This window comes from Carex rostrata, chromosome 12 (assembly GCF_964058835.1).
Source record: "Carex rostrata chromosome 12, lpCarRost1.2, whole genome shotgun sequence".
Taxonomy (NCBI): domain Eukaryota; kingdom Viridiplantae; phylum Streptophyta; class Magnoliopsida; order Poales; family Cyperaceae; genus Carex; species Carex rostrata.
Window position 1 is genome coordinate 11,710,283 of NC_135929.1, and position 23,478 is coordinate 11,733,760.

General features: G+C 30.9%; 3 protein-coding genes across 3 annotated transcripts; all 3 read left to right on the forward strand.

Annotated features, from left to right (window-relative positions):
* The first annotated feature begins 8,604 nt into the window (after nt 1-8,604).
* On the forward strand, nt 8,605-9,960 carry LOC144563637 (uncharacterized). Its single transcript, XM_078313119.1, has one exon. The coding sequence runs from the start codon at nt 8,605-8,607 to the stop codon at nt 9,958-9,960; it is 1,356 nt and encodes a 451-aa protein (XP_078169245.1).
* Nucleotides 9,961-17,330: 7,370 nt separating this feature from the next.
* On the forward strand, nt 17,331-18,403 carry LOC144563342 (beta-1,3-galactosyltransferase pvg3-like). The gene is made up of 2 exons (XM_078312808.1): nt 17,331-17,963; nt 18,048-18,403. The coding sequence occupies exons 1-2, from the start codon at nt 17,332-17,334 to the stop codon at nt 18,361-18,363; spliced, it is 948 nt and encodes a 315-aa protein (XP_078168934.1). The 5' UTR covers nt 17,331; the 3' UTR covers nt 18,364-18,403.
* Nucleotides 18,404-21,999: 3,596 nt separating this feature from the next.
* Nucleotides 22,000-23,070, forward strand: LOC144562952 (beta-1,3-galactosyltransferase pvg3-like). The gene is made up of 2 exons (XM_078312319.1): nt 22,000-22,553; nt 22,642-23,070. Exons 1-2 carry the CDS (start codon nt 22,000-22,002, stop codon nt 22,955-22,957), a joined length of 870 nt encoding a protein of 289 aa, XP_078168445.1. The 3' UTR covers nt 22,958-23,070.
* The last annotated feature ends 408 nt before the right edge of the window (nt 23,071-23,478 follow it).

Here is a 23,478-nt window from a genome sequence, read left to right on the forward strand (position 1 = left end):
TCAACCAAACTGATCTATTTGAACCGAAAAGCGGAACCATTTAAACCAAAACTTTTCGATTTAGTTGAAAACCAAACAAACCAAACAAACCAAACCGAAGCGGCTGAGAGTAAATCTCAAACCGTAAAGTGAAGATAATCTTTTGCACGTATTGGAGAGGATACTGATCCGTTGTCCAAATTTTAGTGTTGCTCGTATGTCCTTGTAATTTAATTTTATAATTTGTTAAAATATATTTAGAAAAGTTGGGTCACATTATTAAATTGTGATTTTTAATGTGAAATAATTATTCGGAATTCGAAAAAGTAATTAGAAGAAAGTTAGAGTGTGATGTGTTCACCAGAAAAGTTTGACAAGTACAACTAAAAAAATCTATTGAATTGGCTTCAAACGATAAATTCAAACCGTTGAAATTTACTTGCTTCACAAGTAATACGTGTACATGCAAAATTTTGAAAGTTTTTAATTTATTTAGTATAATATCAAACGGTAAAAAAAATAAACTTTTTATAATTTATTTAGTACAATATCATTTTTTTTAACGCTTGATTTTGTACTAAATGAATTAAAAAAATTTTAAATTTTGCATGTACAAGCATCAGTCGTGTAGTATATGAGTTTCAAATTTTCAATGGTTTTGATTCATTATTTGAAACTAATTCAATAGATTTTTTAAATTATGCTCATCAAATCTTCTCAGTGAGCACTACACAACCTAAATTTGCTCCAAATAATTATCTGTCAGTAGAAATTTGTTACAAATTTCTATTTTATTTGCACTGCTTCAGTTAATGTGAAACTTAAAAGTGTATAGTAAGTTTGTATATGATTTTTTAAATTCAATTCGATACGTTGGTGGTTGATTGGAGTTAGTCACTTGTCAGTAAAACACAATATTTAGTTCTTAGTTAGTGTTTATTGGTCTGAAACAAAGCCCTTGATGTTCCGGTCTGGACAATAGCAGCCCAGAATCCGTATCACCTCAGGTACCTGAGGTACAAGCTATAAATCTGGATCGTTCTTTGCATGTGGCACGAATCGCAAAGTAGACTCTAAAGTTTTAACTGGCTCCGGATTGAGTTTGGCTCAACTGGATTAATCTGGGTCGTCCATTTTTTTTTAATTGTACCACAGGTACCTGGGGGGACACGGACTCAGCAGCTCAGTGACCACCCTCTAAATACACCATATAAATATTTTGACGAGAAGGGTTTAATGTGTTATTTTTTTTATATTTCATCATACTTTATATTTTATATTTTTATTTTTGAAATTTAAATTGTTAATCTAAACCGTTAAATATGATATTCATATTAAAATATGTTTGGAGATCAAATTTTATAATTTTGGAAACTCTTACTATTGTTTTAAATAAGTATAAAATCATTGTTTTTTAATGGTCCATAAACAATATTTTTTTACCTATCTTAAATATAAATAAATTTCTAAAAATTATAAATTTCATTCTCAAGTATATTTTAGTATGGATATCATGTTGAGTGGTTCAGATTAACAATTTAGATTTTGAAAATGAATATATTAAATATAAGACATAATGAACGATAAAAAATATGAGGTATTGGAACTCTGCCCTATTTTGCTGAAAAAAATTTAGTTAACATCTCAATTAATCAGAATTAAACAAACATCACCCATTTCTTCAAATTTTAATTTTTACCAATCACGTATACCCAGTCCGCGCATCAATTTTTTTGGTGCACAAACTAGATATGCGCACCAAATTAATTTTTTTATTATTTGGTGCACACCGTCAGTATGTGCACCAAATATTTTTTTTTAGTTATGTTCTAAGTTGTTTGAAATTTTTGGTCTAATTTTTTTTATGTTCTATTATATTTTGTTTTGTTGTATTTAGAATTATATGTACACATAAAATTTGACGGTGAAATTATAGAAAATAAAATTAACTTATTTAACAAATAAAATTTTGGACTAAATTTAAACTAAAATTACTACAACAAATTATACGCACAATTCGATCAACGTTTTATACTACAAATTATGTGGAGAATAGAAAAAAAATTTAGTCCAAAAATTTCAAACAATTTAGAACAGAACTAAAATATATGTATATATGGTGCGCATACTAAGAATGCGCAACAAGTAATAAAAAAACCAAAAAAATAATAAAAAGTCAAATTTGATGCGAATACCCAGTTAGCGCATTAAAAAAATTGGTGCACAGACTAGGTATGTGTGGTGGTTTTGATAAGTTAGATCTTTATCTTTCGATTAAAATAAAAAAATAAAATAATGTGTTTTCAAAAGCAGGACAATTGTCAACCGTTGTTTTAATTAAAATATGCAAGTATGCAATTCGAAGTTTATGATAAAAAAACTGTATGGAGAACATTCGAATGGAGAGTGCAGAAATAGTTATCTAGATGTATATATTTAATTATTATTTTAAAAAGTAGGAATGAACAATTTTTTTTTAAATATTCAAAAATTATCTTCGTTGTTGCTATCGTCGCTTTCATTGAACTAAATCAGTCTAATGATAAATCATTACAATACTTTAAATTATAAAGTCTTTAAACTGAACTGCATTGTTATTAAATTAAAACATAACTTCCGTATATTGTTTAATTCGATTGGAACCGGTTCATGATACCTTAATTATTAAATTTTCTAATTTTTATTGCTTTCATTATAATTTTTTGGGTTTAACATTTAGTCGATATCTATTTAAATAAACTAAATCTAACTTTATTAACACTGTGCTTAAGGGTATTAACTGGTACGATAAGGGTTGGGTGGAAGCATTTTTATACTCGTATCCGTTACAAATTGTCCTTACCCGCATTCTATCCTTACCCACTACAAATTATCTTATTTGTACCCTACCCTTACCCGTTATGGTTGTCGGATAATGAAATAGTAGTGGGTAAATAACAAGTAATCCTAATATTATAATAATTTTATTATTTATTAAATAAAATATTAAAACATATACATTAATTTCACATATATATAGTATTTTATTGAAAAAAATTATGATCATGCTAAGCGCAAATAAACTAATTAAAGTACTCTTTTCAATGCTTATTAATATATATTTTGTATTTTTTTCTTTATAATTACCCGATCGGGTAATGGGTACGAAATATGCTTTACTCGTACCCTTACCTGTTTAGATAACGAAAAAAAACTTTACGGTACGCATACACAATAAAATTACGAAAAAAAAGATCTTACCCGTATCCGTCTTATTGGATACGGTACAAATTGGATAAATGGATAAAAGAGTGCCATTGACACCCCTAACTGTACTCCAGAAGGACTGAAGGGGTAACAAAATATTTCTCTTTCGATCTGAACCGTTTGTTCAGAATTTGGACCAATTTGTTTGGAGGTAAAATGCACAGGTTCCTTTTTAATATTTGTGTGGATTTATATCAGATGGTCCAGATCTAAATTATTATTTGATTTAGACAAAAATTATATGTTACCTTAGATGATATGAATTCAGGAGAGGGGTGAGGTGAACAGGTCAGTCTCTGTTTACTTGTTTGAGAAGAAGAAGAAAATAAACTCTATATACAGTTTCATAACTTTCAAATTAGAGTATAGATGAATTATAATTTTAAATCATCGATCTTCACGTACATGAAATTTCTCGAACAAATTAAGTTAAGTAAATCATAGAAAAAGACAATAATAATATATATCAAGGCGCCAGTTCTGCTTCAGTGTTGTAAATAATAGTATGCAACAAATCAAACCGAATCAAACCTACTCTAGTTTGAGTTTGATTTGAATAAGATTCGAACTGAACTGGATTTGATTTGTTTCGAATCGAACTAATTGCCAACTACATATTTTTCGAATCGAAATACGAACTATTTTTTTTAGCAGCCATAATTATACTGGTAGTTTATACATTAATTTTCTTCTCGCGGGACAATGCACACAATTGCCACTACGGTACTCAAAAAAGAGCTGCAGTGTGACATCAAAATATGAAATGAGTGTTTTTAAATTGAAAAATTGTTTATGAAAAAATATATCACAACAAATAATCATAAAAAGAGGATTAAGTACAAGAACTGAAATATGCAGTAAAATAAGTAATTGTACAAGAATTGAGTATTTTGAGAGCCATGGAGCGTCGGCTAGGTTAAATTATGACTCTCTATCTTGAATTCTAATTTCATCAGGTAAATGAACGGCCGATGTTATTATGAGATTTAAACCATAAAAGTTCGCGAACCCATGCATTTCGATCGAACCAGACCTAGTTTGAATTTGGTTTGAATTTATTTCGAACCGAACCTGATTTGGTTCGTTTCAGTTCAAACTAATTTTGAATCAAATTAACTCGAATCAAACCCGAATCAAACTCGAATTGAATCACGAACTACAAATTTTTTTTTACAGACACATATGTGAATAAGGAGACTTAGTTCTTTTCTTGGATCCCATTTACATGGAATATATATATTGCTAGGTTTCTTTAACTAACTAAGATGCATTGTCTAATTGGAGTGAGAAAAAGGCAGGGAGAGAATCCGTATGTACTATATATCTTCAAGCAATACCAACCCTACTTGCTTTACCTTAGAATATATTAATGCCTTTGCTTGTGAAGTAGGTTAGGGACATATTACAGTTAATTACTATATAAGATTGACAACCTTACCTAGGTGTTTTATCGTACTCTAATAAAATAAACAACGAAGACAGTTGTCCTCTCCTCTTGGTACTTCTCTCTACATATTTTTCTATCTAATTATAAGCATATTTTATTTAAGAGAAGGGTTTAGGGTCAAATGCCTCTATTTTTTTTTGCCTCCATTATGCCTTCATTTTTTAAAACTTTAATAATATAAAATTTTAAACTTAAAATTCAAAATTAGATGTGATCTATGTTATTTTCTCTATGTGCTCGTAAAAAATTATCACATTTTAATTTTGTTTTTATGTGAATCAATAAGTTGAAAAATCAACGTCTAGAAATTATCCATATTAGTATGTTTTTTTACAAGCTCTTGATGACAACCAAAAGAAAATTGAAATGCCATAATTTTTTTACATGTACATAGATAAAATAATGTAGATAGATCATATCCAACAGTTTTATTTTCACTTTTAAGTTTTAAATTTTGAATTATTAAAGTTCAAAAAAATAGAGGCATTTGAACCCTCTTTATTTGATACTAATTCTTATTTTTCCCAAATCGTAATCTTAGTGGATCGATCTGTTTGTGTATTGTTGTGAATTCATATCCATAGTGTGCATATATTTTGTTTTTTTTCTCTATTTTTAGAGATGATGCATAGTAATTGGCCTATTTTGGACCTGTTATGTAGGCGTTTATCCATTAATTACTAATATTTAATTTCCGTTGAATCTGTGTAGATCATTTTAAGATTGAATGATGATTTGATTTCTAGTTTAATTAATTTCAATCTTTAGTATCTAATTAAGAGTGGAAAAGCTGGCTCTACTTTTGGTAAATTCATTCTTGCGCATGCAATTCCCTTGCATTAGTTTGACAGATCTGGAAATAGTCCAAATGTATGAAATTAGTGGCTTTTTGTTAGGTCTCACAGTGGAAGAAAAAGATTATCTCCTAGAACATCATATTGATATAATGTGTATTCAAGAAACCAAAAAGGATTCCGTTCTAGAACCCTTTATCCGAATTTTGAACACACGATTTCCCAACATAGGGTTATCATGTGCCACTAGATTAAATGCTCATTCTTTGAATGCTTGACTTAACACTAAATTAATTCTCAAATTTATAAATTTGACATGTAAACACATGTATTACTCGTGAAGTTGATCGGTTTCAACGATTTGAGTTAGTCATTTGAAGTATATCTGATATGCCTTTTAGTTAAGCTTATCAAGACTTTAATGGTTCAAAATACTATAGGTGTTTGTATTTAGATTTCCACCAACGTGTAATTGCTTTACTCAAATCATCTTGTTCAGACCAAACTTTTTTCAATATTGAACCGAAGATAGAGTATAATATAGGAAAATGAAGTATAATAAAGAAAAATGTAAGGGACCTTTTCTGACCCTACATATACAATTGTCCAATATATACAGCTCGCTACACGGAGAGACTTCGAATGCATAGCAGAGGAGATCTGGGTAGTCTTCTCTTGTAAATCTCCTAAGTTTTCTAATTCACATCCTCAGCATTTGGATCGAGAGCCACAGAGACGAAGACAGGCCTCCTCTCCTCTTAATTTGGTACTTAATTATCTCTGCATTTTCTCTCTAATTCTCAGCATCATAATTTTTAGTTAATAACACAATTTGGGAAAAAAAAATAGTATTAACATTTATAAGTTGTATTTTACATACTAAAATGTGGCTGAAGTAGTATATATCTGATATACTGATTAATTACATATATCAGATTTTATCTCATATTGACCTTTGTTATTTAAGTGGAATTATCTACGAAGTTTTCTTTTAAGTATATATATATATAGATGGGCTATGGTGCATTGCAATGCATAGGCTATGGTGTGCATTGGACCATAAATCACCGATTCAAAGTCCAAATAACCGATCCAAACCGTTCATCTTGTTCTCCATATTAATATGTGCTTGGAGACCAAATTTTACATTTTTTGGAATTTTTTTACTATTTTATTAAGCCACTTTGAAAATCGCTGATCCAACGGTGACTGTTTGGAACAGTAAAATCAGAAGCCACCGTTGGATCAGCGATTTTCAAAGTGGCTTAATAAATAGTAAAAAAATTCCAAAAAATGTAAAATTTGATATCCAAGCACATATTAATATGGAGAACAAGATGAACGGTTTGGATCGGTCATTTGGACTTTGAATCGGTGATTTATGGTCCAATGCACACCATAGCCTATGCATTGCAATGCACCATAGCCCATCTCTCTCTCTCTCTCTCTCTCTATATATATATATATATATGAGATGGGCTATGGTGCATTGCAATGCACCAACCCTCTTATGCATTGCACTATAATCACGGATTTGAAGTCCAAACGACCGATCCGAACCGTTAGATGTTTAATCCATATTGAAATGTACTTGGAGACCAAATTTTACATTTTTTGGAATTTTTTTACTATTTATTAAGTATTTTGGAAAATTGCTGTTTTGCTGTGAACAGTAAAAAACAGTAAAATTTTCTGGACCATCAGATCAGCGACTTTCAAAATTGCTTAATAAATAGTAAAAAAATTCCAAAAAATATAAAATTTGGTCCCCAAGCACATATTAATGTGAAGAACAAGATGAACGGTTCAGATTGGTCGTTTGGACTTTAAATCCATGATTAATAGTGCAATGCATAAGAGGGTTGGTGCATTGCAATGCACCATAGCCCATCTATATATATATATATATATATATATATATATGTTGTTTTATCTAGGATGTCAGTGAAACCTTTTCATATATCTGTTTACTTGGTCCATATCGTATTTGATAAAAGGGGTATGATCGAGTAAAAAAAAATCGTTAATTTAACAATTATGGGCACGGGTAAGAATTTTTTTTGTTAACTTATCGAATAAAGATATTGATAAGATTTGTTTCGTACTCATTAGAGGGTAATTAATAAAATAAAATTATCTATGATAAATTTTTTTTGTTGTACGTATAACTATATAATTTTTATTATTATGATTACATTGATTATACAAAATGGAGTATGGCTAATATAACATCAGTGTCATTTCAGTCTATATAACATCAACTCCAAAACCTATCAAATCGAGTTCAGATGGTGAATCCAAACCGTTCAAACCAATTTACTTTATGAGTGATGCGTTTATATGCAAACTTTTTATATTTTCAAGTTATTTTAGTATCAAATCAAGCGGTAAAAAAATTGAAAAATGAATGTATTAAAATTAACTTAAAAACTCAAACATTTGACCGCTTGACTTGATATCAAATAAACTCAAAAACTTATAAATTTTACATGTAAACACACAACTAATGAAGTAGATCGGTTTGAATTCACCATTTGAACTCGATTTGATAGGTTTATTTGGAGTTGGTGTTATATAAACTGAAATGACACTGATATTATATTAGCCATACTCTACAAAATGTTATATACTATTGTTTTTGTAAATTATGGTAAAATTAATTTGTCCAACATTTCATATCGTTTTATTTTGATATAAAATTTACATCATTTCAATTAATTAATAATTTACATTTTAAAATAATGTTATATATATAAAGATAATAATGTTTGTATTTAATATAAATATTTATTTGTTATATTTGTTAATTAAATTATATAAGCTATCAATTTATTTGATAATTATATATCATTTGTTTGGTTATCTGTTATCTTAATGGATAAATGTAGGATATGTGTAAGGTTAATTAATACGTAACGATATAAGGGTAATTGTGTGGATAAGACTAAAAAACCTTTATAAATTGATTAGTTTTTTCACGTGAAAGCGACAAATTATCTAATGAAGCCATAACTTTTAATTAACCTGGATATGGTTTTGCCATGCTTCTTAGATTAACATCGATCCGTATGTATTAATTCAATATTTAATCACGTTTCACATTATTTCAGAACAGCTTGTTTGTGGATTAATCGACAAATGAATGATTTGCAAGAACCGGTAGATAAGTGGGTTGTGGAGATAGAAGGTCGACTAGGGAACCCGGATAGATTCCTCCGGGCATCAATGGATGGCAACATTGAAAATTGTCCATCAATATTTGGTAATTGGCAAAGTTGGGATGATTTTGGGGCCTCTTTCATTCCTGAAACAAATAAGTGGCAATTTGTTGCATGTATGACGCACTGGTTTGGTCTCAACTTAAAATCATACTATGAATACATGCAAGGGAAGGTAGATCGAGCCTGGAGCTACTATCATGGGGTCGATGAACAATTTCATACTGCTGAAAATAGCAAACGTTTCATAGAACACCTACTGGTCAGTAGTTGCTTCTTAATACTTGTGATGGTTTACGTAACAGACAATGAAGGGCACAGAAAGGTTATTTTGGATGAAATAGCTAAGAAAACTAGTTTTCCAAAATGTCAAACGGAAACAGACTTTGGAAATTTATTTAACTTTAATCATAATATAGAGAAGATCCGACTTTACATGATAACCATGAACTACCAAATACCTTGGTTTGTTCTCGAAGCCGTATGTACAGAGCTTTCCAACATACGCAACCTTTTAAATACCCCAATCCACAAATTTGCAATCACATGCCTTCCAAAAATTCCGAGAATGGACCCGTCCAAAAATTCCGAGAATGGTACACTTCCTGAAGGTGGCTTCAAACATCTACTACACATCTTCCATTGGTCTCGAACCCTCAATGGGAAGTATACTATAAATCCAGATGATGATAAGGCGATGCGCGAATTCCATATACCTAGTGTAACTGAATTGCAATTATCTCAAACTGTTTTCGTAAAGGATGAGGGCGGCTCCGTTGATGTGTGTTACTCTGACAACAGGAGGGTTTCTGGAGTGATGCGATTGGCACCGTTGCACCTTTTGGATTTCAGCACTCAACTCTATGAAAGTCTTTTAAGATTTGAAAATCATTGCTGGCTTCCGTTGGAGGTGACCTTCACGGCCTATGTTGCATGCATGGCATGCTTCTTAAAGACAGAATCAGATGTCAGAGTATTGCGAGAAAAGGGTATCATCCCAGGCACAAGTTTTGATGACAAGGATGTTTTGCGTTTTGTACAAAAAATGAAAACTTTTATTGCCGGTAATCTCACTATGCCACGTGAGCTGGTTGTTTTGGAGGAGAATGTGATGGCACATCATAAAAGAAGTGTCTATAGATTAATTGGAGAGTTCAAGAAACGCTACTGCTCCAATACATGGATAATTATCTCCGTCATCGCCGGCATCTTATTGTTTGTCCTTACTTTTATTCAAGCCTTATATGGTACGCTTAGCTACTACAAACAATCTTAGCTACTACAAACAATGATTGCACTAAGCTAAGTATACACCTATATTTTTACATCATCTTGTATCCTTTTCTTTTTTTCATAATATCATGTATGCAATTTAAATTATGTGCAGACCGGTGGTTTATTTTTATTCAAATAGTTATGTTGTTTTGTTGTGACATTCTGTATGTTTTGTAATAAAAATTCATTGTAGTTCATTTGTCATTTTTACCTTTGCTCTCGTTGTACCATATTAATTATTTCACCTCACAAACAACTTATTAAACTATACAAGTATGTATGGATCTTTCTTTATGAAAATTGAATTTTTCTTATGAGGACATGCAACTCCTCCCGAATCCTGAGTGTTTCTTCAAACTCACTCTGCGTCGATGGTATCATCGTAGGTCAACTTAGCGCCCACGAGTTTGCTATTAAAGGTGAAATCCTTAAAGAAACTCTCCGATCGATGAGGTTTGCGCTCTCTCTCTCTCTCTCGATGAAAGTTCTGCAGAGGCTGCAAAATCATGAATGGACTCAAACTCTCAACTTTTCGGTAACCAGTCGTAGGCCTTTTTCATAGCCAGCTACGCTACTGTGCGCCCCATCTCTTTCTCCTCTTTCTCTCTCACAATCATACTTATTGTAATCTAAGCATGATTAGTAACAATTCTTGAGTTTAGTTAAATAATCAATGCTAGCTGACTGCATGTGGTCAATGTGGGGCTTCTTGTAACAGTCGTGTGTTGCTATATATAAAATACTTACCACTCCAGTGTTTGATCATCAGGCTTGTTCGGCAGCTTCTTAAATCGATCACGGAACTTAGATTTCAAGATAGTCAAGTCCGAATATTTTTCGTTTACCTAAGATCCTCGTTTTTTCATAAATTGAGATTGTTCATGCTCTTTGATTCCTAACAATTCGAAGAGCCGACCTTTTGCGTTCGTCCGCTTGTATTCTCCGTCATTGGAAATCCCGTAATGAGCAAACTCCATAAATAGGTCACGTCCTTCAACGTAACTATAATTTATTAAATAAAAAATTATAAACTTCTTTATTTGAATTGTCAATAAAATATCACAAAGAACAAATTTATTTGAATTAGTTTAGTTGATACCTGTCATATCTTCAAATGGAAGATGAAAGGTATGTGTCTCAGGATGCCATCGCTCCACAAGTCCGTGTATCAGCGCCGCATCGATGTTGATTGTAGGCATGACTGCGATCTGGTATAAGCCCAATCGAATAAAAAATGGCTCGTACAAAGCGTGGTACGGGGTATGGCAACTGTAGTGCTTGACGTTTATAACATCCATACTCTACATTACAAAATTGAAATTAGGAATTAAAACATGATGAGATTTTTGAACAAGTCACGAAAATATAAATAAGTAAATGCTTATCTCCTTAGAAGCCTCACACACCCTATGATGGTTGTGAGGTATCCACAACAGACGACTAAAAGTATCTCCCTCCCCCTTTACTTGATCACCTACTTCATCTGCCATACTACAAAATTAATTCAAAATTAATTCAGTCCCCTCTCTAAATTATTCTCCCTCTATAAATTAATCTAAATAGTTTTGAAATTTTATAAACTAATCTAAACTGTTTTGGAATCTTCTAAATTATTCTAAACCAATTGAAATTACCAAAATTATTCTAAACCTTTTCGAAACCTATTTGAAATTTTGGAATTTTCTAAACTATTTTGCACCATTTTGAAATTTTTTAAATTATTCGGACACCAATTTGGAATTTTCTAAATTATTCTACACCATTTTTGAACTTTCTAAATTATTCGGGCACATTTTGGAATTTTCTGAATTATTCTACACCATTTTTGAATTTTATAAATTACTCTAAACCCTTTTAGAATTTTCTAAACTAATGTAAACCGTTTTGGAATTTTCTAAACTAATGTAAATTATTTTGGAATTTTCTAAACTAATATAAACCATTTTGGAATTATCTAAATTATTTGGACAATAATCTAAACAATCTAAACAATATTCTAAATTATTGAACTAATATTCTAAACTATTCTAAACAATATTCTAACTTATTGAAATAATATTCTAAACTATTATATAAATAAATAAAATAGATATTAAAAAAAAACCTGAAGAAGATGAGTCTCTTTCTTTTCTCTTTCGCTCCCTTCACTGCCTCTCTATTTCCCTTCTCTCGGCTCTCACTGTCTTCTCTTTCACTCCTCTATTTCCCTTCTCTCGCTGTTCTCTTTCACTCCTCTATTTCCCTTCTCTCGCTGCTCTCGTTGTTCTCTTTCAAATTTATAAAAAAAAAATTAGAATCCGGTGATTAAATGACCAGACCCCTGGATCCGGTGACTAAATAACCGAGCAAAGCCGCTCTTTCTAGTTATTTTCTCACCGGTCTAATTTTTGGATTCGGTGAGAAAATAACCGGAAAGAAGGGCTTTGTTCGGTTATTTTCTCACCGAAAGGGGCAGAATTCAAATTCTTGTGAAAAGTTGGATAGATTTTGTAATTTTATAATTTTCTTGGGTATTAATAAAAATTTCAGAGAATAGTGCATAGATGCAATAAAAAAAAATAATGTTATTGTGGTGTTAAGTAAAAGAAAATGATGTTAAGTAAAAGAAAAAAATAAGGAAGTGAAGTTTAAAACGGATTGTCATGACATGAAAATGGGATAAGTAACGTTAATTTTGTCACATCGGAGCTATATATGTTGATGGAAAGTTAGATAAAAAGATATATTTTTCTCTCTTCACAAATATAAATAGTCGTTATTCCTTCTTCTACAAGGAAACAACAGAATAGCAATGTTTTCAACTATTCAGAATAGTCCATTTGTTTTTTGGATTGCTTTGAATTGAGAATAGCTCCGCTATTCCTATTCCTAATAGCAGCTATTCATCTAAACGTACCGCGCTTCATGAATTAAAAATTACTCTGTCAATAATTTTAACCAAAAACACCCTAACCCTTCTCCCTCTAACCTTTGTTTTATGACACACTTATATAAAAAAAATAAAAATAAAAAATAGAAAAGTGTGTGTTTATAATAGTGACTATGAGCGTATTCAAAATTTCGGACAATAAAATATGAACTGTGCAATTTAAGAGGGGTTTAAAAAATGACATAAAAAAATATTTGACAATTGTTAATAGTTATAAAAATGTGTTTTCAAAAGCATGATTAACCGTTGTTAATTTTAATAGAAATATCTAAGTATGCATTTCGATTTTCGAATATGAAGTCTCTAATTAGAGTAGAACTAGGGTGCTCTTAAGCTCACCAAAGTTTTGGTGAGCTTAACTCTAAAACTCATAAAATCGATTTCAAATGACGAATCCGAACCGTTGAAATCCGCCTACCTTACGTGTGATGCATCTACATATGAAATTTTTAAACATTCGAATTAATTTAGTATAAAGTCAAGCGGTCAAAATTAGAAGATTAATAAATTAATTTTAGTGCATTCATTTTGAACGTTTTTTGACCGCTTGACTTTATACTAAATTAATTCGAGTGTTTAAAAATTTCACATGTAGATGCATCACACGTAAGGTAGGCGGGTTTCAACGGTTCAGATTCGTCATTTGAAATCGATTTGATAAGTTTTAAAGTTAAGCTCACCAAAACTTTAGTGAGCTTAAAAGCACCCTAGTTCTACTCCTCTAATTAATTAAAAAGGCTGCATGAAGAATATTTTGAAGGGAGAGTTTGCAGAAATAGTCATCTAGTTATATATTTAATTATTATATAAAAAAATAAAAAGTAGAAATGAACAAGTTAATTTTGGAATAATATTCAAGTATTATCTTCTGAACTAAATCAGTCAATGACAAATCTTTAAAATAATTTAAATTATAAAGTAACTAAACTGGACTGTATTGTTATTAAATTAAAGCATAATTTGTCGTATATTTTTTGAAATTCAGTCCGAACCGATTGAAAATCACTTAATTATTAATTTTTTTTATTTAACATTTAATCGACATCTATTTAAATAAACTAAATTAATCTGACATCAGGAGCGGACCCACATGGTCCCAGGGGAGGCAACTGCCTCCCTGGATTTTGAGTTTTAGTGGAGATCAGAACGTTCTGATCTACTTTGTCCTCCCTCCTTAAAATTTTTTTGCTCTCCTCTGAATATTTATTTTGCAATTCGGGTTAACTGTAGGGTTAAAATTAAAATAAATTTCTTGAATTATGATTGGTAATTAGAATTATAGGGTAGAGAATAAGAAATTACAAGTCGGAGTATTAGAAAATATAAGTTAAAGTATTGTTTTTTATCGAGTACCTAATTAATTTGTTAATGGGTCTAAACTCAACTAGTTATTTAAATTCAATTCGATATTTTTTTGTCACCATGATGAAAATTCTGAATCCGTCTCTTTGACTGTAACTGGCATTATTAAGTGAATCAAAAAATAATAAAAATAATATATATCTGGCATCAGATCGCTTCTTTGGCAATAATAATATATCTCTGAAAGCAATTAACTTGGCACTTTAAAATAACTATGATTTCATTTTCAGCCAAATCAGCTGTAAGTTCATTAAAATTTTATTTTTGTTAAATTACAGAAAAGAAATGCTTCATGCCGAAATTAATTTAAGAAGCGTGTAGCATATAACCACTAATAAATTATCACACGCCAAGAAAGGACAACTAAATTATACAAAATTATCAAATCCATGTGTCGCATATATGCCGATTTTTTATTTATATCCAAACAATAAATCAAATTACAAAAAATAACCACTTCGGCGTTGATTTTCGAAAACTACCCAATCCGGTTACTTAATAACCGGATTTTTTTTTTCCGATTACCCAATTCCCGGATTAGTGAAATGGGTCCGGTTATTGGTTAACCGGAAATGAGCAAAATTTTTGGTATAGTATATGTCCGGTTAATGGTGCACCAGTTTTGTGTTTTGTGCTTTTTTTTTAAAAACAAAAAAATTTATTTTTTTTATTTTTTGTATTAAAATATTAGAAATGTTGAATATATTTCTTTGAAAATAGATGGAATACAATATAATTTGATTTATTAGAAAGACTGCAACAAATAACCTAGATCAATATTTTTCAGGTCGAATTTTTTGTGGCGGTAAGAAAAATTAATATATTTCTTTATGTGTTATTGGAAAAAAAAATGCTTAGATTATGAGTTATTGATCCCGGTTCAAAAGTCACTTCTAGGTAATCCAGAAGATATTATGATCTTTCTAGTACATTTAATTTATTAAAAGTTGTATCTATTTTGAGAATTATTTTTGAATAACAGTCATTAAATAAATTAAAGTTTTTGTTTTTTTTTTTCAAAATAGATACAACTTTTAATAAATTACATGTACTACAAAGATCATAATATTTTCTGGATCATTAAATAAATTAAAGTTTTTGTAATGCAGAAAATATTTTTTTTTATAGTTGATCAAAACAATATATTAATTATTTAATAAATAATAGAACAGCCGTAACAGTGACAATAAACAAATTTTCATGACAATAATGATAATAATGATTCTTTATCTTGAATAAAAAATAAACCAGACACTCCGTTGAGGTGTGATTTCTATCTTTAAGTTCATATGACTTAATTATCCGACAATATATTATTCATTTTGTATACGTATTCAAATCCATATTCGAAGATTATCTGCTCTGTATCCGTATCTGTTTAAGGTGGATTTGGTTTTAAATTTTAGTATTTGTTTACTATCCATATCCATATGTGTATCCGTTCATTGACAGATACAAATATAGTATGAGCATTATCTGTTCCGTTTTCACTCCTAACACTAGAGTGGGAAAAATGGCACAGCGGAGCCGGCTCCGTCATGGAACGGCACGGCACGTGTTACTGTTCCGTGCCGTGACTCGCGTGTCTTGTGCCGTGACCAGTTTGTAAAAAAATTGGCACGACATGGCACGTTATGCGAAAGATCCAGTCATGGCACAGCACGGCACGTAATCACGCGAGTCACGTGTAATTAGGACCGTTAGGTCTTAATTAAATGGTGAATCTTGAATAAACTAACTTAAATTATGAAAAAATAGTTAACCGTGAGAAATGTAACTAGTTACGTTTGGACATAGCACACGAATGGTTAAGGCACGCGAGTCACAGCCACCCCTCAACATTTTGATCACGGCACAGGTTACTATTCAGTTAATCACAGTACAAAACCAAAGTCACGACGTATTAGTCATAGTAGAACTAGGTTTTTCCACTCTACCTAACACCAGGTGCTTCAAAATTGAAGAATATCTTTACTCTGCTGTCAAATTGACAAATAGTACAGGATTTTCTTAAAAATATTGTAAAGTACAAAATAAAATATAGGAAAGAATCTACCTTCTCCGACATGCTCTCGACCAGCAAGAAACTAAACACACCTCTTAATTAATCACCGAAAAATTAAAATAAATATAAACACGCAATTGCTTTCAACTTCTTCAGATCCGACAAATATTGACAATCCGTACTTCCTAATTTTTCTTAAGATTTCATCGTAACATAAATTATTAACATTTTATTTATACATAAAAAAAATATCTAAATATCGCCATTCATTTTCTATAAATAATATAAACAATATTATCAAAATTAAAACTATTGAATATTTGATAATTGGACCATTTTGATGCAGGACACATTTAAATCATAAAAAACTACAATTCAAATTAAAGAGTGCCTGATTATCCACACATTAAAATAAATAACTTTTTGTAGCTTGCTTGTCTCTTTACAAGTAATGAAGAAAAATTAAAAAAAAAATACATATATAACTTTTTGTAGATATGTAGAAAAAATATGCATCAAGTTCTTATTAATTTATTAATTGATATCTAAGAATTTGGATCATTTATTCACATATTGTCAGAGATATTTGTATAATTAGTCTTGAATTGCAAGGTTCTGATGCAAACCAGGCAGCTCAAATCAAAATTAGGCCATGAAAATGTACAATCAAACCCAAGACAGAGAAAACAAACAAATTGATATACACAGATGCGAACCTTTTTTTGGCTTTCCCAGCCATGTTGAACCATCTCCCGGTCCACATGTCTTCGAGCCTGATGTTGTCCTTTCGAGGCAAATCCGACGTGGCGATCCACTGGATCAGAATAGAAAAAAAATGAAGGATATTGCAATGATGAAACCTTTCTTCTCTCTACGTAACATGCATCCATTGACCTCGAACTAAGTACTGTTATTATGTCACTATTATATATATAAACCAATTAATTGACATGTTAATTTCATCGAGTTGCGTCAAATTTAATTTAAACATCTTTGAATTTTCCTTATATTCATTCATTCATTCAATCTCAAATCCAAATCCCTGTCAAAGAAAAAAAATGAAGGATATTGCAATGATGCAACCTTTTTTCTCCAAGAATCGTTCTTCTCTCTACCTACTCTTGCTTCCATTTTTGTTTCTCTTTCTAATCTTCTTCGCCGTCTACCCGAATGATCTCAAACTACAGTCATTCTTCTCAACATGCGATAACCATGACGTCTCTTTCGTGGGTCCCGTCATTGTAAAGCCTGATTTTCGACTGTTGATCAGTGTCTTTACAACTGCTTCGACTTTCGAGCGGCGCAACCTCCTACGGCTTGTTTACTCCAAGTCAGTGTGGCCAACTAACAATGTCACTGATTATGTCGACGTCCGTTTCGTGATGTGCAATGTAACGAACGAAGATCACATCACCATGGTCGCGCTCGAGATCATGAATTACGGTGACATTATCGTTCTAAATTGCACCGAGAATATGAACTCCGGCAAGACTTACAACTATTTCTCTAGCTTACCTGACATCTTTAGTCACGATGCGCCGTATGATTACGTGATGAAAGCTGACGACGATACTTACTTTCGGCTCGATGCATTGGTGGAATCTCTGAGAAACAAACCAAGGAACGATGTGTATTATGGTTTGGAGATTCCGTGCAAAGGCATGAAGTTCAACAATTGGCTCCCTGCACCATTCATGACCGGCTTAGGGTATCGATCCATCGATATAATTGTATAATTTTACAATCTGCAAAGATAATTTAATTATATAATAAATATGTTGTATTATTGTAGATATGTGTTATCTTGGGACCTGGTGGAATGGATTGGAACGTCAGAAGTGCCGGCAAACCACATGACCGGACCTGAGGACATGATGACGGGATGGTGGATGAAGTTGGGCGAAAAGGGGAAGAACCGGTACAGCAATGATCCTGTGATGTATGACTTCCGGGGACCCGACCAAACGGCGAACTGCTATTGTCACGACTTGACCACAGACACCATTGCGGTGCATCGGTTGAAGGAGAACTCAAGGTGGACAACTGTGCTCAATTTCTTCAATGTCACTCATGGCATTAAACCTTCTAAATTGCACAATTTTAGTTGACATTTTTTTTAATGTTTTGTTTCATTTGTTTATGTAATGGTACGGATCAGTGGCTTACATTTTAAAAAAATAAGACCGTTGGATATGATCTATAATACATTTTTGATCATTTTCTATAATACATTACGGATCAGTAGCTTACAATTTAGAAGGTTTTTTTTAAATGATCTATAATGCAGTTATAATACATTTCTGTGTTTATGTTCATGCTTTTTCATCAACCAAGGCATATATTTAAGATTCTGAATTATCAAACTTACAGTTAATACCTAATTTACTTCTTTTATGTGTGTATAAATTTAATTGTGATAAATCAAGCATATACATGAAATATTACACATAAAGTTTTTTTTCAAAGAAAGATGAAGGTCAAACTTTTAAATTATATATCTTTATTATTACAACAAAAAATTTCTCCATTCAAATTTCGAATTCACGACCTCTTACATCTGAATTTCGAATTCATGACCTCTTACATCAAAGGATGAAAGGACATATGTCTAAACTAAATATAAGTTTTTAAATATTACACATAAAGTATTGCTAGAATTTATTTACATTGTGTTTGTGTGTGTTTGTCCATATTTTAATTAGATTGTATATATTCGTCAAAGACCGTGCATTATTCAATAAAAATTATGTATTTATTATCATTATTTTATTATATAAATATTATAAAATAGTAATTTAAAACATCGAAATGTTAGTTACAAGACGTAAACAATTTTTTAACTTCATCAGGAAATAAATTTTGAACAATTTATACATTAAAAACTATATTCTCACCATCTGTTTTTATAAATAATAGAACAATAAATATCAAAATTAAAATTGTTAAATTTTTAATAATTGAACCATTTTTGTGGTAATAATAATAATAATAATAATAATATACTAAGTGTAAGACTGTCGGCGAATAAATTCTCAGAACTATTGATAAAATTTTCATTATTATATATAATTTTATCCACTATCCTCTCAATCATAAAATATAATTTTATCCACTAGATTATAAGCAAACATTTGATATTTATTGAGGGAGACTCAACAATATATATAAAACATTTAAAAAAAATTAATTCAATTAATTAAGTTTTAATATACACAACTAAAATTTTAAAATTATAAAATAGCTTAGCACCGATGTACTAAAATCCGCCCCTAATATCTCCTATTTGGAATACATTCTTCTTCAATCAAAGTCATCACTACATTAAAATTATTATGTAGAATAAATTTTAAATTATTTTAAGAAACTTAACAACGATGCAATTTGCTAGATAAGTAGAAGAAATAAAGGCTCTTGTTCTTCTATGAAATTGCACCATCATCCATTTATAATCCTATATATATATAACATTGGGTTAAATAAATAGAAAAGACCGAATGTAATATGTTTTATTTATTTAAAACGGTTTCAAAATAGAAAATAAATTTATCCAGTATTTGTCAAAATTATTAGAAATCTTTTTTTTACCATCGAAAGCAGCTAGTAATTGTTCTTTTGAGAACTCCAAAGAGCAACCAGGAATGCAACATATATTTTAATCGGCTTTGTAATAGACTATAATAGCTTGCAAAAAAATAAATAAATAAATAGACTAATAGTTCATTCTATTTGAAAAAATTGTCGGCCAAAAAAAAAAAACGGTTAGCATATGCTTCAATAACGAGTTTATGTCATTAGTCAGTTTACTGTATATAATTTTTATCAGAAGTATCCACAAAATTTGACTGGTATAACCAGTGTTTGTAGATTACTATGAATTCAGGAGTAGAAATTTTTTTTTTTTTTTGAAAGTAGACAACAACCTGATTATATATATACGTACATATGATTTTCAAAATTCAAGAGTAGACAGTCTACTCTTGATTCAATGTGTCTCCGCCGCTGTTATTGTCGATGAGTATTGTTGAATTTGTAAAATAATATTTCTATTTAGATCCGATTAAACAACAAAGATCACCTCCGTTACTCCGCATGAACCTCTTCCTTGTCCTGCAAGTTCCCAACCACAAAAGAAGGGAAAAGAATAATAAAAAAAAAAACATTTTTAAGAACTATATATTTTTTTGATTTAGTGACAATAACAAATATCCTTTGATACAAAAAGCATATAAATTTTTTCTAGACAATTAAATAAAAGTTGGTATTCTAGACCATCACCTTTATATATCACAAAAAAATAATATCTTTGAGAACTAATTTTTGATATAGTGATAAAGACACATTTTCTTTGAGATGGAAGATTATATAGTAATTTTATGGACAAAAAAATAAAAGTTGATAGTCTAAACCATCATCTTTTTATAACACAAAATATAGCATCTTTAATTAACCAGAAAATAAAATATTAGCTGGACCAATTAAAATATATGTATACTGTTTTATATGTATACTAAGTATCTATATAAAAATTGCAAAATAGATAATTACAGTACTATCTAAGTATCTATACAAAATCTCCATTTGCATAAAACGAATAGAAATCGGATGACAAATTTATTGTGGATACTCAGTAATAGATGATTAATCTCTAACGTTTACTAAATAAAAAAACTTATAGCACTAAATTTACTTTTTGTTTTACAAATTAATTACATCATGTAATTAAGTCGGCACGAGTAATACATTTATTGTGAAATAGATATGATAAAATAGAGAACTAATTTTTGATTTAGTGGCAAAGATATTGTACTATGTGTGAAAAATTGCAAATTCAAAACTTGAATGGAGAATTGGAAATTCATTATAAATAATTAAATATTAAGCTAGTTGGGTGACTTGACCTCTTAACTTTATTGAAAAAAAATAGATGTGACAAAAATATAACCATGAAATTTTGCAACCAAATAATGGAGATATAATAAACAGTTCGGCAACAAATGATTAAGAGTGAAGGATTAAGAGCTTAAGAAGCGCTAAGAAACCGATGTTCGGTTGTCTTAATCCGTAGGTAAAAGCTAAGGAAGCTAAAAGAAGGAGTATGGATGCCTTAAAGTCCGGGCAGAAGATTAAAATCTAGGCAAAATGAAACTAAATGAGGTGTTCTTAATCTGCGCTAAGGAACCGGTGTTCGGTAGAATTAAGCGGCTAAGGAAGCTAAATGAATTAAGCGGATTAAGTACTATAATTCATTGACCTCGAACTAAGTACTGTTATTATGTCACTAACATGCATCCATTGACCAATTGACATATTAATTATACATTCAACCAAACTAACATGCATCCATTGACCAATTGACATATTGATCACGAAGGGGCATGCTTTCATTCGAAAACAAGGAAGACAAGTTGACAAGGAAGAAGAAGAAGAAAAGGTAAATCAAAATTTCAAATTCAAATTAGATAAATTGAGTACTTAAATAAAATAAGTACATAGAGACCCACCTGGATTATATGATGTGCCATGTGATCATGTCTCCTTTAAGGATAACATAACATCCTTTAAGGATAACTAACATGCATCCATTGACCTCGAACTAAGTACTGTTTTTATGTCACTGTTATATATATAAACCAATTGACATATTAATTTCACCGAGTTGCGTGTCAAATTTAATTTAAACATCTTTGAATTTTCCTTTTATTCATTCATTCAACCTCAAATCCAAATCCCTGTCAAAGAAAAAAATGAAGGATATTGCAATGATGCAACCTTTCTTCTCCAAGAATCATTCTTCTCTCTACCTACTCTTGCTTCCATTTTTGTTTCTCTTTCTAATCTTCTTCGCCGTCTACCCGAATGATCTCAAACTACAGTCGTTCTTCTCGACATGCGTTAACCTCCTACGACTTGTTTACTCCAAGTCAATGTGGCCAACTAACAATGTCACTGATTATGTTGACGTCCGTTTCGTGATGTGCAATATCATGAATGAAGATCACATCACCATGGTCGCGCTCAAGATCATGAATTACAGTGACATTATCGTTCTAAATTGCACTGAGAATATAAACACCGGCAAGACTTACAACTATTTCTCTAGCTTACCTAACATCTTTAGTCACGATGCGCCGTATGATTACGTGATGAAAACTGACGACGACACTTACTTGCGGCTAAATGCATTGGTGGAATCTCTTAGAAACAAACCAAGGAACGATGTGTATTATGGTTTGGAGATTCCGTGCAACGGCACCAAGTTCAACAATTGGCTCCCTGCGCCATTCATGACAGGCTTAGGGTATCGATCGATCGATATAATTGTATAATTTTACAATCTGCAAAGATAATTAAGTTAATTATATAATAAATATGTTGTATTATTGTAGATATGTGTTATCTTGGGACCTGGTGGAATGGATTGCAATGTCAGAAGTGCCGGTAAACCACACGATCGGACCTGAGGACATGATGACGGGATGGTGGATGAAGATGGGCGAAAAGGGGAAGAACCGGTACAACAATGCTCCTGTGATGTATGACTTCCGGGGACCCGAAGAAAAGGCGAACTGCTTTTGCCACAACTTGATTACGGACACCGTTGCGGTGTATCGGTTGAAGGAAAACTCAAGGTGGACAACTGTGCTCAATTTCTTCAATGTCACTCATGGCATTAAACCTTCTAAATTGCACAATTTTTGTTGACATTTTTTTTAATGTTTTGTTTCATTTGTTTATGTAATTGTACGGATCAGTAGCTTACATTTTTTTTTATTATCGTAAATTATTAATATCTGCGATAATATTTCAGATTTTAAAAAAGATCAACGTTCCACAGAGTTCGGATTTTCTAAAATAACCCCAATTTTGAATTTGGACCCGGACCGTATATTTTTGAGCCAGATTGATTCGGATTTTGATTGGAAAATTCGAATCCAAATTTAAAATTTGAGCTCCTATAAGGTATCCGAACTCGGTTGATATACCGTCATTCGATCCAGTAAAGAGAATATTGCAGCCAAGATCTCTCGTGTTGAGATCAAGCGGTTAAAAAATTGAATATTGATTTTATAAGTTCTTAATTTTTGAAGTTGTTTTATTTATTCATTTTTCATTATTTTTTTAACCTCTTGACTTTGTACTAAATGAATTTAAAACGTTAAAATTTTACATGTAAATGCATCACTTGCAAAGTAAATGAATTTCAACAGTTTGGATTCATTATT

What these genes read in the sequence shown, in the direction of transcription:
- LOC144563637 (XM_078313119.1), top strand. Translation starts at nt 8,605, where the DNA reads ATGAATGATTTGCAAGAACCGGTAGATAAGTGGGTTGTGGAGATAGAA.
- LOC144562952 (XM_078312319.1), top strand. Translation starts at nt 22,000, where the DNA reads ATGAAGGATATTGCAATGATGCAACCTTTCTTCTCCAAGAATCATTCT. An exon ending in CCATTCATGACAGGCTTAGG is followed by an intron (nt 22,554 to 22,641) that starts GTATCGATCGAT and finishes GTATTATTGTAG; the next exon opens with ATATGTGTTATCTTGGGACC.
- LOC144563342 (XM_078312808.1), top strand. Translation starts at nt 17,332, where the DNA reads ATGCAACCTTTTTTCTCCAAGAATCGTTCTTCTCTCTACCTACTCTTG. An exon ending in CCATTCATGACCGGCTTAGG is followed by an intron (nt 17,964 to 18,047) that starts GTATCGATCCAT and finishes GTATTATTGTAG; the next exon opens with ATATGTGTTATCTTGGGACC.